Source organism: Poeciliopsis prolifica, unplaced genomic scaffold (assembly GCF_027474105.1).
Source record: "Poeciliopsis prolifica strain line A6 unplaced genomic scaffold, Auburn_PproV2 SCAFFOLD078, whole genome shotgun sequence".
Taxonomy (NCBI): domain Eukaryota; kingdom Metazoa; phylum Chordata; class Actinopteri; order Cyprinodontiformes; family Poeciliidae; genus Poeciliopsis; species Poeciliopsis prolifica.
In genome coordinates, this window is record NW_026562453.1 from 130,351 (window position 1) to 146,653 (window position 16,303).

At 38.5% G+C, this 16,303-nt stretch overlaps 1 protein-coding gene across 1 annotated transcript in view; it reads right to left on the reverse strand.

Annotated features, from left to right (window-relative positions):
- plpp4 (phospholipid phosphatase 4) overlaps window positions 1–16,303 on the reverse strand; it is a 48,157-nt gene that overhangs the window by 16,112 nt on the left and 15,742 nt on the right. The window contains exons 2-3 of the mRNA XM_055021774.1: window positions 5,613–5,721; window positions 2,756–2,846 (exon numbers count right to left, since the gene is read on the reverse strand). Of these exons, the coding sequence (XP_054877749.1) occupies window positions 2,756–2,846; window positions 5,613–5,721 (200 nt within the window). The remainder of the gene's footprint in view (window positions 1–2,755; window positions 2,847–5,612; window positions 5,722–16,303) is intronic.

Sequence of the window (16,303 nt, forward strand, 5' to 3'; positions counted from 1 at the left end):
GTGGGTCTCATAATTAGAGGAGAGTACCTGGCCCTGCAGGTCACTCCCAGTGGACTTTAGTTCGTCCTGTCAGAGTAAATCCAAGAGTTCATTGATATTTATTCAAATGAGTTCTGATGATTTTCTCTCCTTTTTAAGTGACTTTACAAATATCCAGCCTTCAGTTACTTTCTATTGCACTATAATGCATTGGGGAATTTTGCTGGACAAAACTAATAGTAGTCACAATTAACCTGACAAAACAGTTTCCCTTCATGGTTGCAGTGCTGCGGACGTCATTGGATCTGCTGGTCATGTGAGCATTTGACAGTCTGTGAGCTTGGTTTCATCCTGGTGACTGAGAACCATGCAGTAGTTGAACAGTTTTAAACTAAAAATGAATCCTCCTAAATTGCTTCCTGGTTCCAAAGCTTTTTATAATTGTCTGCAAACAACAGAGTTGAAGAGAAACTGGAGTAATCGGCCCGGTCATGAAGCCAGACATCCAAACATCTGATGCATTCATCTTCACAATGTTTTCCAACTTCATTAATCTGTCTGAGAAAATGATGTGTGTCACATTCAGATTGAGTCGACTCAGTCAGTCCATCCATCCATGCTTTGTTTTAATGAAAAAGTAAATATTCCATGTCAGCAATTTTGACATATTTTCCTCATTATCCATGGCAGGACATGTTTTACTTTTCATATTTTGTTAGTCTTTGCAATCATAGTAACATTTACAGTTTGCCTGAAGCATCTAATGAACAGTGCAAACATTTTCTTGCTGTCAGGTGCTTCCAGTCGGTCTGCAGGTGAGCATGATGAGGGTTTGCTATTCTTCTCAGCAGCATTCAGGATTCACTCAGCTTTTCTCCAACATTCACAGCGGTTGAGTCTCATCAGGCTTCTCACTCCTGTTACTTTGACTCCGTTCATCTCATCTGCACTGAGCTCAGTGAAGAGCTGGTGGATGTAGGAGTCAGATAATCTGTTCCAGGCTTCTGATCAGGAGGCCCCTGCGAAGAGCCGCATTATATTTTAAAATCAGGCAGTGGGAACCTTTTGGAAGTATTGCATTAATCATATCCTATGTCCTCCTTTCTATCTGGTTCATCAGTGCTTCCAGGACTGACTGTGATATACTGAATGGAGCAGCATCAGTAACCCTTGGCTGTCTGTTCACTGCTGTTCCCTCCATGAACCACTTCTGGTAAACTTTGACCTCTGGAGACTTGCTACATCCCACTAGAGCTGCATTATTCAGATCCAGTCATTCAGCCGACACAATTTCAAACTTGGAAAACTTCTGAATCCTGACTCATTTTTCCTGATCAAAAAAACAAAAACAAAAACAGAATGAATGAAGAATATGTAAATCAAGAAAGGTTTTATGAAAATAAAGTTGTAGAATTGAAAAGACCACAAATCCTCCTCACATAAACTGAGTAGTGACATCGCTGCATGCTCTGTGATGTCACATTACCAGGATGAAAAAGTGTTTTAACTTTATCTTCACAATTAAAGCAAGCGCTCGGTTTTCATCTGTGACTCGTTCTCAGTGAGTCGTCTGGTGGGAAATATGACCCTCAGATGGCTCCATTATATTCTGACTCAGAGATAATCACGTAATTAAGCAGCGTGACTTCTGGAGTGATAAAAGATTATTAGACGACTTTTCAAAACGTTTTCCTTTCTACCCTGAAGTAGAATACTGAGCGTGGCAGAAAGCAATGTACCCCACAATATATGCCCATTTATCAGCAAAAGTAAAGAGCATAAACTTACCAGGCGTAATCTATTTAAACCTAATTATGTCCTGTAATCTTATTTGTGTTTCTGAAGTCGAGAGCCCTGGGGAAAGCTTTACCAAAGCGAAGCATTTGGAACTGCAATGTGAAAGCTTCTGACATGAAAAATTTATACATCTGTCAGGGTTTTAAAAATAAACAACTTTACACCAATCTGAACAATTAATTGAATATTTCTCTGTCTCATTATAGAGATAATTTCTTAATGCCATCCTCAGAACTCTGATCTGTCTGACATCTGTCATAAAATGCAGAATAGTCTTCCTCCCTGTAATTCTTTGAGTTCCTGTGTTTTCTAAACCGGTTTGTAAAAGTCCTTCTCTGCAGGCGGCGAGGGGCTCGTTAAATTCTCCACTGCAATGTAATCTCTGCTGCACTGAGACACTCGCTTTCCACCTGATTCATCACTGTGTCTCTCTTTAATTGGATTTGTGTTAAACTTTCTTAATGGCTTGCAGCGCCGATGCCTTTTTCTGGCACTCGACCTCAAGGGAAAGTAGGAAAAAATGTGAAACCACCGGGTTCTGATAGAGAATGAAAGAAGATGCTTTAAATTGATAATAAGTAAATACTTGACTAAGAACAATATTCATGGTGGCATATTGACAGACACAAGAGGTCACAGAGTTTAAAGATCAGCACCATTAAGCCTAATGAACTCCTTATATTTGGCTAGATTGCTTCAGGCAGAGGAAGGAAAAAGATATTGAGCTGAAAGAAATGCTAACAAAATTTGTTCTTGCTCAAGCATAAAAAATCTAATATAGCATAGGCAGAACTTTTTGCATAATAAATATGCTGTAACAATTACAGGCCAAATCATTCACATTCCAAGGCTTTTAAATTTCAGGTGAATTTAGCAAGAAATGCATTCAGGAAAAACATTTTGTTGTCATGCAATCATCAAAAAGAAAAACATTTTCAGCACTTTAATTATGAGAACTGAAGGGAAGATTTTCTCGCACCTAAACATGCCTCCTTTATCTCCGTCTTGTCCGTTCTCTGAATTATCTTCACCACGAATATCACTGCCAGTGGGGTAAGGAAGGAAATTGCCTGTAAGGAAATAAGACACAGCAACACAATGGTAATAATTATAGTGATATTCGAGGCCCAGGGGATTTATTAAACACAAAAACACTCCTGCATTAACTTGTGACATGAACCTGTCAAACTGAAAAGCCCAACAACTTGTTTGATTGTTCACTGGGTCTTCCAAGCAGTACTCAGAGTTTCTATCTAATTTGATAGGAGATTTGAGCTCCCTCTGCTCAGAGGTAATAACTGTTGCCACAGAATGTATTAATTAAATCCAGGATGAAATTGTTTTATATTTCTGCCCTAAGCAGCAACTGATTTAGAGACAGGATTCTCCAAATCTTCATGGCTTTAAAACAGAAACTGCAGTGTGTGGTGGAAATTACAGCCAAGTACAGTAACCAGAGTCACATTCACCCAGAGAATGTGACTCATTTACACACCGATATGCAGATCGCAGGCAATTTGGGGTTAAGTGCCTTGCCCAGAGGGACATCGACAGGAGAGGAAGCTGGAATCGAACCTACAACCTTCCGATCGCAAGACGATTACTCTACCATACAGCCACAGTCGCCCTGCAGAAAATCTTTATTGAAACTTGTAAAATACAGTCGGTGTTTATTTAAAACGATGTGACCTTATAGCTAAATGTAAGTTTATTAAATCCATTAGTGAAGCAGTAATTACCTGCTGGTTGTGAAATCTCATTAGTGAAGCAGAGCTTTCCATTGGTAGTGATCATTATGTGTTTAGCAGAAATATTAGGATTTCTATATTCACAAACTGTTTACAACATTTAAAAGCAACATAATGGCTAAAATATTCCTGCAGTGTTGCATGTATTTACAGAACTAAACGAAAAACCTCCTGCCACTTCTCACACATGGAATATGCAGGAGTGACACCTGCAGCCGACCTCCAGCTTCAACAGCACTCATTCTAATAAAGGTCACAGTGAGCCGTACTGTAGCATCATGTAAATGTTATTCATGCACTCATAGGAACAGCCAGATAACTTCTGCAGACCTTCAGGGCTGCTGTCAGAGTGGAAGTACTAGAAAATGTCTGAGAGGATGGATTATTTTCCCAGAAGACACGCAGCCAGGGAATAAGAGACTTTCTCTCAAATCCCAAGTGATAGAAATCTTTTTCCCAAAGATTTATTGATACCCCAGCTAATACAATCTGTCAATTTCCCTTTAAGGCTCAAAGGAGAACTGTCAAAGGAGAATTGTCAGCTTGCAGAATTTGGCACTCATGTTTCTGGACTGACTGCCAGAACTATAAATAACTAATGCATTTTAAAATGCTTTCAAAATTACCCATCAAGTTGATCTAGTAATTAGTCACTTTGAGCTCCACAAAACGGATTGTAATTATGCTTTGACCTCTTTACTCACGCGATGCTGGTTTGTCTGGCAGAAACGCTTCCAGACAAACATGCAAATACTAGATCCTAACTGGTAAACATCCTTTTTTTAATGTAGAAAGTATTTTAAATACTAAGCTGTCATATGTCTGCTTGACATGACTTCCTGTCACCTCAGCAGTTTAAATGCATCATGTGAGTGAAGAGTGAGGAGTTCAGGGATCCAAGAGGCTCAAATTCAAACACATCACAATGAAAAGAGACAAATATGCAGCTGGATGGTTGTTTTACTTTTTTTTTATTTTAGCACAATATCAGGTAAAATCCAGCACAACGAGACACTTCCTTCACAAGAGCTGAAATATCCAACATCACATTTAAATAGACATTTTCACTTGAATAGAGGAAGAAAACCTTTAGACTCCACAAAACTGAAAACACACAGCGGCTTGTTGCCTGGAGGCATTTTTGCCAGCTGTTACAAATTCACTTCACTGGGGAAAATGGTGTCTGACTAAAACTAAACATTTCATGCAATGTCACAATGACTGGCAGAAAACTAGACGTGAGCACACAAACAAGCTGGTGTGACAGTTGGAAGTCTCTCTTGTTTGTTAAAATATAGGATGACTTTTTATAAGCCTCATAAATTATAGCATTAATCAAAGCAGCAGTCAGGAGGCTACTGAGGCCTTTGGAGGAGCTGCAGAGATCTTCAGCTCAAGTGGAAGAATCTTGGAATGGAAATGGTAAAACTTGCCCAGAACCAAGACATTAACTTTTAGGTCTACAAACAGCTGGTTTCTGGAAAAATAACACAATGCACTGCAATTCTTATTGCACTTTTGAACTGCTGGATAAATGTTCTGTCTGTCTGTCTCTTAACACACTGTTCAAGTCATGAACCATGGTGGTGGCAGTGTCATGATGTGGGGATGATTATCTTCAGCATGGGCAGTAACACTGACGGCAGTGGAGACAGAGATAAAGGCAAGGAAATCCTGGAAAGCAGTGTCTGAATAAAAGATTGTAACTTTGAACCATCATGCATTTGACCTGCTGCCATTTTGAGTATTTGCGTTGAGTTGTCAGACGGTCTGTCCTTTCCTTCAGGCGGTAGAAGACTGGCTTTGTAATTGTCTCTATGTGTCTCTGAATATCCCAGCTCCTCACATGTTTGGGCCTGATCTGGGTGCATTAAAACTGTAAAAATACTTTCATTACCAATTAAAAGAAAGATAAGTGCTGTGGGAATCGTTCCCTGACTGCATGTGCTAAACAACACACAAACTCTTGAAATGAAAGTCAGTCTCTGAGCACCATAAATAAATAGATGCAATCATCAAAACAATTAGAGTAAATCTAAACATTCAGAGAAATATTCCTGTTTCTTTTGAGATGTGTAACGTACTTACAAACATGACCCTTTTAGGAATGTGGTCCGATTCAACCAGAGGATTCCTGTAGAGCCAAAGCTCCTCCGGTTGGATAACTCTCTCAAAGGGCTCCAAGAACTCCGTAAACCTGCAAAGAAGAACGCAGCAGAGTTTAGTTATCACCATGTAACGGTTTGGTTTTTAGCTGTTAAAACAAAAAAAGACCTTTCAGATATTATCTGTGCTCTGGTTGGATTCAGTGCCACACAGAAAAGGTTTCTTATCTTATTTTAATTTTTATTTTTTTGCTATCCAAGAAAAAGCTCAGGACTTTGCCTGACGTCCCCTGCTGTCTTCTCCCTCACTGAATGTGCAAGAACAAATTAGTATTCTGCTGCTTTCTCCGTCCCTCCGTTGCCACTCGGTGGTCTGTCCGACACAACCTTGCTCTTTGTCATTTTAACAAGGTCTTTTGTCACGATGGTCTAAAACAGTTCAATACCCTCCTCTCCTTTGAAAAGAGCTCCAAGATAACTCCAAGGGCTTTAAAGACAAAAGGCTTTGAATATGCTGAATATGGTGATTTAATGAGTTTTCTTCCTCAATAATGCAAACATCAGAGAGCATGTTGATGAATGTGTGCATTTTTTTCCTTTGTAGTTTCTTGGCAAGATTAAAAGTCAGAAAATGTTCAAACATTTATGAATAAAGAGCAATTATTTATGGTATGTTTTAAGAATCTAACTTTTGACTGTAGAGGTTGCCCTCCTTTTTTGAACTACATCAATCAGAATAAACTGGAATTATAACAAATGACTCTTGCTGTGTGATCTTAAACTTTGTGGAGCTACCTGGTTACATCAGCGTCAAGGTGTTTCTCAATTTGACCAGGAGATGTTGAACTTTGCGGACTTTTCACACATAATAAACATAAAAGCTGAAAATGCTTAAAATACCTGCAGACCTCTCTGGACCACTCAGGTCTATTTTGCAAACTCAGAATCAGAACTGATTGTGGAAAAGCAGTTTTCAGTTTCTGTTTTTAAAGCTGCAGAAATACTGAGTGTCTTTAATTGAAGGCTAAACACCCATTTAGAGCTGACTTTGATTAATAACTACTGCAGCATGATAAAGAGAGTCATGCCATGTTTTCCCTTACCTTGCTAATACAATGTAATGTTTTGAGATTGTTTGTTGTTTTATTTCCTCCTAATCGTGTAAAACACTTTTGCCTTGTTGTTTTCTACACAGATAAAATTACCTGACTTGCCTGTAATGACTTTGCAGAAACTTTGTGTCTTCATTCTCCTTTGTTTCTTTCTTGCACATTTTACAATATTTCTGGATTTCTGATATGGAAATTAATACGACAATTATGAGTTACAAAAACCTTAACAAAGCTGAAAGCAAAAACTTAGTAAATGTCTTGCAATATTAAATCATAAACAGCACAATTCAAAAAAAGTGAAGGCAGCTCCAATAACTTCATTGTTATTAAATGTGATATTACACAACGAGAAACTGGAATCAACAACTTGATAAATTCACAATTTATAAACAAAGCCAAACGGGATGAATAGTTTGAAAGCACAGCCTTTTGATTTTGGAAACTGAATTTGTTTTTTTTATCATAACTTTCAATAATTCATATACAAAAGAAGAATATATGTAAAATTAAATTCAAAAGAAAAATTTTCAAAAGTGGTTTACCATAAAATAAAAAATGTCTAAAACACATGATTACCTAATAAGTTAAATGTTAGGTTGAATTAAAGTAGTTGTAATTTTATAAATAAACTATGTATATAAAAAACACTCCAACCTCAAACTTCAGGACCAGCTGTGCAGGACACTGTGAGGATAAACTCAACTCCAATTATCCCAAACTTCAACATGTCCTTCATCGTTTCCAGTTGCTCTCTTGTCAGTAAATCTAATTCTGTAAAATAAACCATTAGCATTTGGCTAAACAGTTTGAGACTCCTTTAGTTCTCTCCAAAGTGATTGTTGAACAGAATATCTTGTTTTTCCTCTTCGTATGTTCCACCCAGCCACTCTCGCTGTGAGAAGTCAGCTTGACTTGAGGCTGTAAATATGAATTGTTGAAAATAACTATTGGTTGGTCTGCTGATAGCTACATGTCAAGATGTCGCTACAAAGGAGAAGCCTTATGTTTCTGATTCAGCTCAGCGGTGTTGCCTTCTCTGAAGGGGCATGCATTAAATCCCACCCTGCTAACGACACGCCGCATGCTTCATGAAATAATCCAACTTTTTTTCTGTCATCACTGTCATGTTCAGGCATCAGCAGCTGAAAGAGTTATTTTGGTTCCTGGGGACTAATGCAGCGCAGACAGATAAAGTCAGCTCAGACCCCAACCTCAACTTTTAGGTCATTACATGCAGCAATGATCCACCTGTCAGCCTGGAAGGCTTATCTCACATCCAGCCCACATCCTAATTAGTTTGAGACACACACACACACACACACACACACACACACACACACACACACACACACACACACACACACACACACACACACACACACACACACACACACACACACACACACACACACTCCCCCGAGGTCTCAGCAGCAGGCAGATCATTTTTACATGGGTGTTGTTGGACTGCATGGGATGTATGAGTTTATTTATAATGGATATTGGTGTCATTTTGTGTTATGTAATTGGAATGGCAGAGGCAGAGCAGCATCATCCAAAAATTGTGTGCTACACAAGTGAACATATTTACAATTGCAAAACATGCAGGAAAATATTTCACATGTTGAAGGTTTTTCCATGTGTTGCATATTATTACACATTATCATTTCTGCATGTGAAACATGGTGAAATGTTTCACATGTCACAGTTTCCATATTTGAAAGTTAATCCCATGTAAAGTGTTTATTCACATGTTGAAATATTGTTTTGTTTCCTATGTAGTTGCCTGATAAAACTTTTCATATGAGAAATTTGGTTAATTATTTGTCATGCAGAAGATATTACTAAGTTACTGCACTATAAATTTTTACATGTCAGAAACAATTTTCAGATTTTATTAAACCATAAAAAAAATATCCCAAATAATTTCCACATGTAAAACTTGTGTTTACCTTCACATGTAAAATGTTTTCCACATTTGTTTTTAAATACAACTTTTATATAAGTTATATTTCTATACTGATGTTCACAATGGTATCATGGGTTAAACTATGTTACTTCATAAAAACTCAAGTTTTTGTGAATTGTTCAAACACATAAGACAGTTGTAGGAATGTTTGTTAAAATTATATTCCCCTTTTGAAAGTTTTTGGAGAAATAGGTGTTGACCAACAACAATCGCAGGACAAAGTAAGAATATGAAATGAAAATAAAGTCGTCCATTTCATCAAAGTTCATGAAGCGGGTTGGTTTGTCCAGGAGTCGACAGCTGAGCTTAAAGTCTGTTGTGAAGCCGCGTTCAGAAGGAGGAGCAGTTTTCTGGTAATTAGCCTGTTGCGAGTTCAACGTCAGCATGAATGTTTGTGACAATTTACTGGGTGAATACGAATGAGACTCTGATTGTTAAAGCGCTGACTAGAGAAGCACTAATTGAGTTCAGTCCAATGCATTATGTATGACTTCAAAAGGAGCATCGCCAGTAATTCTCGGGGTTCCACACTGAAATGTTGGGTTTCACAATTTGTAGAATAGAAAGGTTGCCAACCATGTTTTCTGAGTGCAGAACCAGATTTGAATGTACGTCACATTTGATTTTTACATGTGAGATATAAAATGACATAATATGACTGTGATTAAGCACAATAAATATATATGTTAAATCCATAAAGACATAAAACAGGAACAGACAACACAGAATATCTTTGTTTTTTCAGGCCTTACAAAATATTTTCACCTTTTTGTGGCTGATCACTCTAATAAATCAAAATGAAAATCATTTTAGTCTAAAAGTCTTTTAATATTATGAAATGCGTGTCACATTAGTACCAAAGTCGCTGTTAAAAGCCTTGTCTTTTTATTCCAGCCATAACTTTTGCAGAAATAATGGTTTTCACTTTGACCGAGGAACATTTTAAGGGTCCAGGTCCAGCCACTGTTGCTTAAATTAATCTTTTAAGATGTCAAAGTTAAAAATGTGTTTCTTCATTCCTGGGTTTTTACTGAAATGAGGCTGAAAGGCAGACAGTAATGCATCAGTTGGAGAACAGATTTATTTTGTTTACATAATTACAACAGGAAAATGTTGATTGCAGTTCCATTAGTAGAGTCTGTAGAGGTAATAAGTTACACAGCATGTGTGTCAATTTTTCCTGCTGGGAAATAATTGTAATCATCCTAAGAAAGAGACAGACGTGGAGGAGCAGGCCGTGTTTTAGAAGCAGCAATTCACCCATTCAGAGCAACAACCATATGTAAAGGTTACAGATGGAAGAGATCCTCTCTGGGGGCTTTATGGCTTTTGTTTATGATATATTTGTTATTAAATTTGTCCCTGTATGTGGTGTAAACAGAAAGCTGTGAAAGCCAGTGTTACCTTAAGCTGTATACCCAGAGGGGAGCACAACTAAACACAGCAGAGCCGTGATAAAAGCTACTGCAGTGTGAAAATCCATCAGAGGGGGAACAGAAAAGGCTTTCCCTCAAAGGCAGACTAATCAGCCGCGTTGAGTCCACCATGTCGCCTACTGTTAGTTCATGTTGACTCTCTGTGAAACAGAGATGTGCTTTTCCTGGAATACATATGGTTCTGTCAGTCCTATTTGTAATGATTTCTGGAAATGTTCCAACAGCATCAGCCATTCCATATTACAAACAAAATACTTCATCTTTTTACTTTTTTAAGGATAATTAACTGGATTAAGTCATATATTTCATGAGATGCAGTGTTAAGTTACGGAACATGCACTAAGTGATTGCCAGCAACTGTGGTGTCCCACAGGGCTTAGTGTTGGGACCATTGCTAATTTATTAATGATTCAGCAGGATGTTGCTGATCAAGCGTATGTTGCCAGGTGTATGCAGACGATACAAAGGATGAGAAAAAACTGAAATGTTCACAAGTGGATCCCAATATATGTACATTTTGCTATACCCGAAATCGTTTATCACTGAATGTGATTAAAATATATTTTTTCAAGATAAAAGAAATACAGTGTCTTCTAGAATTAGCATAATCTTGACATCTGAGTGCATTTCTTTATTTGTGTGATGCAGTCAGAGTGAGAGTTGGTGGGAAATTTGAACAGCTGCTTTTCAAACCTTTTAATGTTAGTGGGTTAACTCATTTATGACTAAAATTATAAAAAACCTGAATTTATCTGTATTTATGGTTGCTAGGTTATCAAAAATATGATTCCAATAAAACGTTGGAACTTTGCAGGAAATGAAAGCGATCCGTAAGTCGCTCAGAAACCAAAGAAAATAACACTTCTTAGATTTTTCTGTCTGTTCTTTTCTGTGTTGAGGAATTACGGAAAATGTGCCATATTGTGTTTGATAGCTACTGAGAAAAATAAGCCCTTCTATATTTTTGGCTAAATTTAGGATTTAAGCTTTAGAATAGGAGCTGTGTTACAGTCTGATATAGAAACTGTCATGCCTCTGACCACAGATGCCGCCAGCTGAGCGGATCCTCTGCAGCTCTCCGCCGGGTCTGCAGGACATTTACGCTTCCCTCTGCGTCCATGAAGCCACCAGCGTCACGGAGGACCGAAACCACCACTGTCACAAACTGTTTACCTCCCTCCCACCTGGAAAGGCTTTTCTGCAACATCAAGAGCTCGAATGCGAGACGGTGCAGCAGCTTCTTCATGATGATGCTAGAGGTCAATTAAAATCAATAAACTAAAGTGCTATTTCTCATGATAGATTATTTCACATATAACAAAGGAAAAACATCTTGTTAGGTGGAATAATCTGCAAGTAGAACTAGTAAATTTTCATCCATATTAAGAAATGATTTACTTTCTTAAAGGTTCCTAGTCAGCTGGTTTAGTCTCATTTTACATGTACTAAGATATTTGCACTAGAATCTAGACCAAAAATCCTTGTTAATGTTTTTGTATTATGCAGTGAGAAATGTTGAATTGCTCTCTCTTTGCTCCAGTAAACATCGCTCTGTAGTTATGGGATGTCACCATCTACCTTTTTCAGGAGATATTCAGGGAATTTGGTCCAGTCAAAGTTGATAACATATGTGCACTCAGGGGGTTCAGCTGGGCAGCTGGGCTTCCTAAGAGCATGTTATCAGGGGGGGAAGAGACTGTAACGAAGGACTGACCATCTGCCAGATCTGGGTCAGAACTCAAAATGACTTTTCTGGCCAATTATTACTGACTTCCTCTGTCTGATGAGACCCGCATGCAAGTCTCTGCCTGGTACTGGAGGTACTTAATCTTACAGGAGGAAGCTATTGAGACTTAGAAGCTATAAGGAGCAGAGGTTGTGTTTCCCTGTGGGGAATGCTCATCATTACTGCTTTGAGTCGTCTGGGTAATTTAACAATCGTAAACCCCCTTTCTGCCCTCATAAGCTATGAAATGAAGCTAGAGCATTGCCCTGTTTAAAGGTTGGTTGTTGCTGCTGAGAATAAAGCGAGTTTCTACCAAACATGAGGAATGCTGTGAGCAGAAGACGCTTACATCGTTTTCCCATTCCTGGCCAAGTCATTTCTCAGGACGCAGATTGGCTGGTCTGGAGTTGCCAAATGAGTAACACACTGCTGGAACGCAGCTTGAGTTGTCTCTGCTGAACTCTTGGAAATATCACATAGAGGATAGCACAGATTGTGGGAGTGACTGAAAAATATTGATATTTTTAGAATATGTTTTAAAAATGCTCTTTTCCACTTCTTCCTCTGTGGTTCTGAGTAATTAATGATAGACATCACAGGGAATTATCCTGTGGAGAGCCATAAAGAAAATGCAGCTTTCATGCTCTGAATTAAAAGCTGAGCATCAACTGAAAGAGGAAAGCAACATCAAAATGTAGAAAACCTCAGTTTGTTGGTGTGTTCTGAAATTCATTTGATCAGCAGTTTTCAACCATGTTCCAAATAATTTCTGCTATGAATTGAAAGCATTGATTTAAGGAGCTGTGAACAATACACACTCAGGAGCTCCTCTGATTAGTCAGTGGTTCATTCATTTTCCTAATCAGTGGTGAAGTCAACTTTCGTTACTCCAGAGTTTGTGCATTTTGTAAATCTGTGAAAATGCTAAAGATTTCAGCTCTTAATTATCAATCCTCCCATTCTTGTCCTAAAATGTGGTAAAACTGATTGTTTTGTCAGGTATGCAGGTTTACCCCAGTACATTGGAATCTAAAAAACAGACTTTTTCCCACTTGCAGTGTGACCTTGGTGTTTCTGGAGGTCAAAGTTGAGACTCTCCTGAAAACACTTGTAATAATTCAGACTTCATTATGCATTAATACCCACAATAAAAACTGTTGTAGCTCCACAGCAGAAGTTAAAATCCACAGTCTTCCTTCACTTTGCTTTTTGGAGCACAACCAATCAGTTCCTGAGTTGGCTGCTATGCAAATTCCAGCCAACAGAGAATCAAGTAGCATCACACTTTGGTAGTTCAGCTTCACAAGATCCATTATCTTTCAAATATTTTAGATAAAAAACAGTCCATGAATACTGAACCACAAAAAGGCTGAGGTTCACTGTAATTAATTCAGAAGATGCAGAAGCTATGACAAAGAATTGATTGTTTGTGCTATACAGTACATTATTTCCAGTATGCTGGGATTTCTGTAAACACATTATGAATTTTGGATTTCCATCATGTGGAAGCTGAAACCGAAACTCAGATGTTTTTGATAATAGTTGCATCAGACATGCCACCGTTTGTTTAACTCCCACAACTTCACACTCAACTCTCCACAGGCAGAATGAAAACAAAGCAGCTCAGATTTGGCTTCAGTTTCTCTCTCTCCACAAGCAGAAATTCAATCCTGCGCCTGCTTCTCCAGCAGAATCAGATGTCAGCTCCTCGGGCATGGCTGGATTATAATGAAGACGTCTGGGTATGGATGGTTTAATAAAACCCCATGCAGACGGATTACTGGGGAGGGAGGCGGGTCATAGTGACGCGAGAGTGGATCTGACTGACAAACCAAGGACATGTTCAAGATTTAATTATGCTTCTTTATGTCACCATTAGTAGACCCGAGCTCAGCGCTGCTGTCTGGAAGACTAACGCCAGCCAATATGTGCTGCTGATTTAACAGGAGTCGGGGGATAATTGCACTCTTTAAGATCAGAAGTTTCAATCAAGCTGTACGCAATACACCAAAGAGCTTCCTATCGGATTTAAGGAAACTAACACAATTACATTTATAGCTGCTTTACTTTTGTGCTGAGAAAAGAGCAGGCAGATGGAAAACCAGAGGAAACAAGCTGCAGAACACGAAGGTGATTTTATTCAACCACTGAAACAAACGAGTTTAAAGAGTTTAAAGTGGCAGCGACTGCAGGAAGGGAGCTTTGAATGAGCCCTTCTTTCTGCCACACCAAACGACTAAATACACACACACTCAACACACAGGTTGGTTTCAACTTATTAGAATAATTAGGAACTAAAACAAACATTGATGTGTTGTTACTGGTAGCAGGTTCACATACATTTGGAAACACTTCACTCAAAATCAATTTATTATTACAATTTCTCAATTCCAAGTTGGTGAAATCCATCAAAAGTTCCTTTGGGTTCATGCAACCAAACCTGAGTATAGATTCAATATGGCTGCTTTTACAGAGCGGAAAGAACATTGTTAGCATACTGGAATGCTAACAGTAGCTAGCCTCATTGCTCATTGCCAACTTCCACAATTAGAAAAACTCAGTGATTTTCAGACTTTCATCCAGAATGCCACCTACTCAACATCATTACTGTCTTCCTGATTAACGCATCAGTGCATTAATCACTGAATAAAACCAGGAGGCTTCTCGTTGTTTTGGGTGAACAGTAAAAGCCATATTCTTTGTGTCTGTTTGTGTTGGCGGCTCCCGGCAGGTTATCGGCTGAACGTGTCGGGCATGCAGAGCATCGGTCCTGTCAGAAGAGAGAACCAGCATCGATGCTGAGTGACACTCGGCAAGCTCCCTGGTGGTTTCCCTTCTCCAGACAGTTAGCAGAGATAGGAGGGGGGAGAGGAAACGCTACTTCACTTGTCACAAAAACCCAGTTGAGGATAAATTGGAAATACAGAATCTTTCACTATGATAACTACCTGAATGATAGAAAGAGCTCAATAAAAACCCACAGCAAAATGAGACTCCACAGGGATGGAGATACAGCTGGGCACAGTTTTTTATCAGGAAGATTGCCCCAGAGACGTTAGCGCATTGGAAAGGTCAAAGGTCTCTTCATGAGACAGATGTCAAGTAAGGCAGCAGTCTGAAGCAGATTTCAGAAGAGAGCATGCTGGGACAGAACCGGCAGCAGGAAGTAAAGGAGCCAGATGTTTTTCCTGGAGGCAGATGTTCGGTCTCTGCAGGTTCAAAGCTTATATTCATGCACATGCTGGGAAGCTGCATCAACTTTAAAAGGTCCAATTGTTTCAGCTCATTAGATTTGTTGAGCTTCCTAATGACAATTTCCAACCTGGTTTTGACGCCAGTCACACACCGGATGACATAAACAGAGTTTCTTGATGAACTTGGATTTTTCTACAAGGTTTTTTCATAATTTAGAAAAATAATTTATTCAAAAACAAAGATGTTTGTTTAAAGGTACATATTACTTGTTTACTAGGAAAAAAAAATACTTGCTGTCTTAACATTTCTTTGGAAAACTCTTAAAACTCTTACCTACTTTCACCTCAAATTCTTACAGTGATTTAGCACTGAACTTTGACTAGGCCACACCAATGCATGACTAAGCATTCATTTAAATCCAACTCAAAGATACTTTTAGTCCCAAATGGAGACTAAATGTAATTTATCATCACGGTTTCCTCAAAGAGTTGTTTATATGTTGATGTTTGTGGGTAGGTAGCGACTCCTATAGCAGTCTGTATTACAGCGGCTCTGAAGGAGCCTCTGTCTGAAGACACTGTTGTTATTGTAAAACAGTCTCATGAAGAAGAAACTTGTTGTTTATAATAGTCTTTATTTGATGAATGATTCTTTTTGGGATAATGATCTCCAGAGTTTGTAGAGCGAAACAGAAGCAGATTGTTTCTCATCTTATTGGGTTTTTAAGCTGATTCCCCAACTCCACAGATTTATAGGAGACCTGCAGCTTCTTGCTGCAAACACAAAAGTCTTCTCTGTCCTCTGGACTGTTTCTCCACTTCAGAGTCTCTTAAAATCTACAATCTGCTTTTCTTTTGTTCACATTTAACATAAGAGGATTGTTTCTGCTTAGTTACACTTAATGACAGCCGAGGAGTTTTAATTAAGGCTGCTGTTTATAGAAACACGTAAACAATCTCAGGCATAAGAGGTAATTAATTCACTGGCATCTGAAGTTGCAGTGAGGTTAAGAAATATATGCTCAGCTTAGACAGAGAACAATATCGGCAGAAAGTGCCAATAAAACCTGCTGCTTTTATTCACAAACCTTGTAAAGTTTTTATATTTAGAGACATTAATCTCAATATTTAAAATGTTTCCTCGATGTGAGAACATTAAGCATGGAAGAAGGCATATCAATAATAATTTGTCATAAGACAATTAAGTGGCACTGTTGCTGTTAAGAGTTGGTAAAAACTA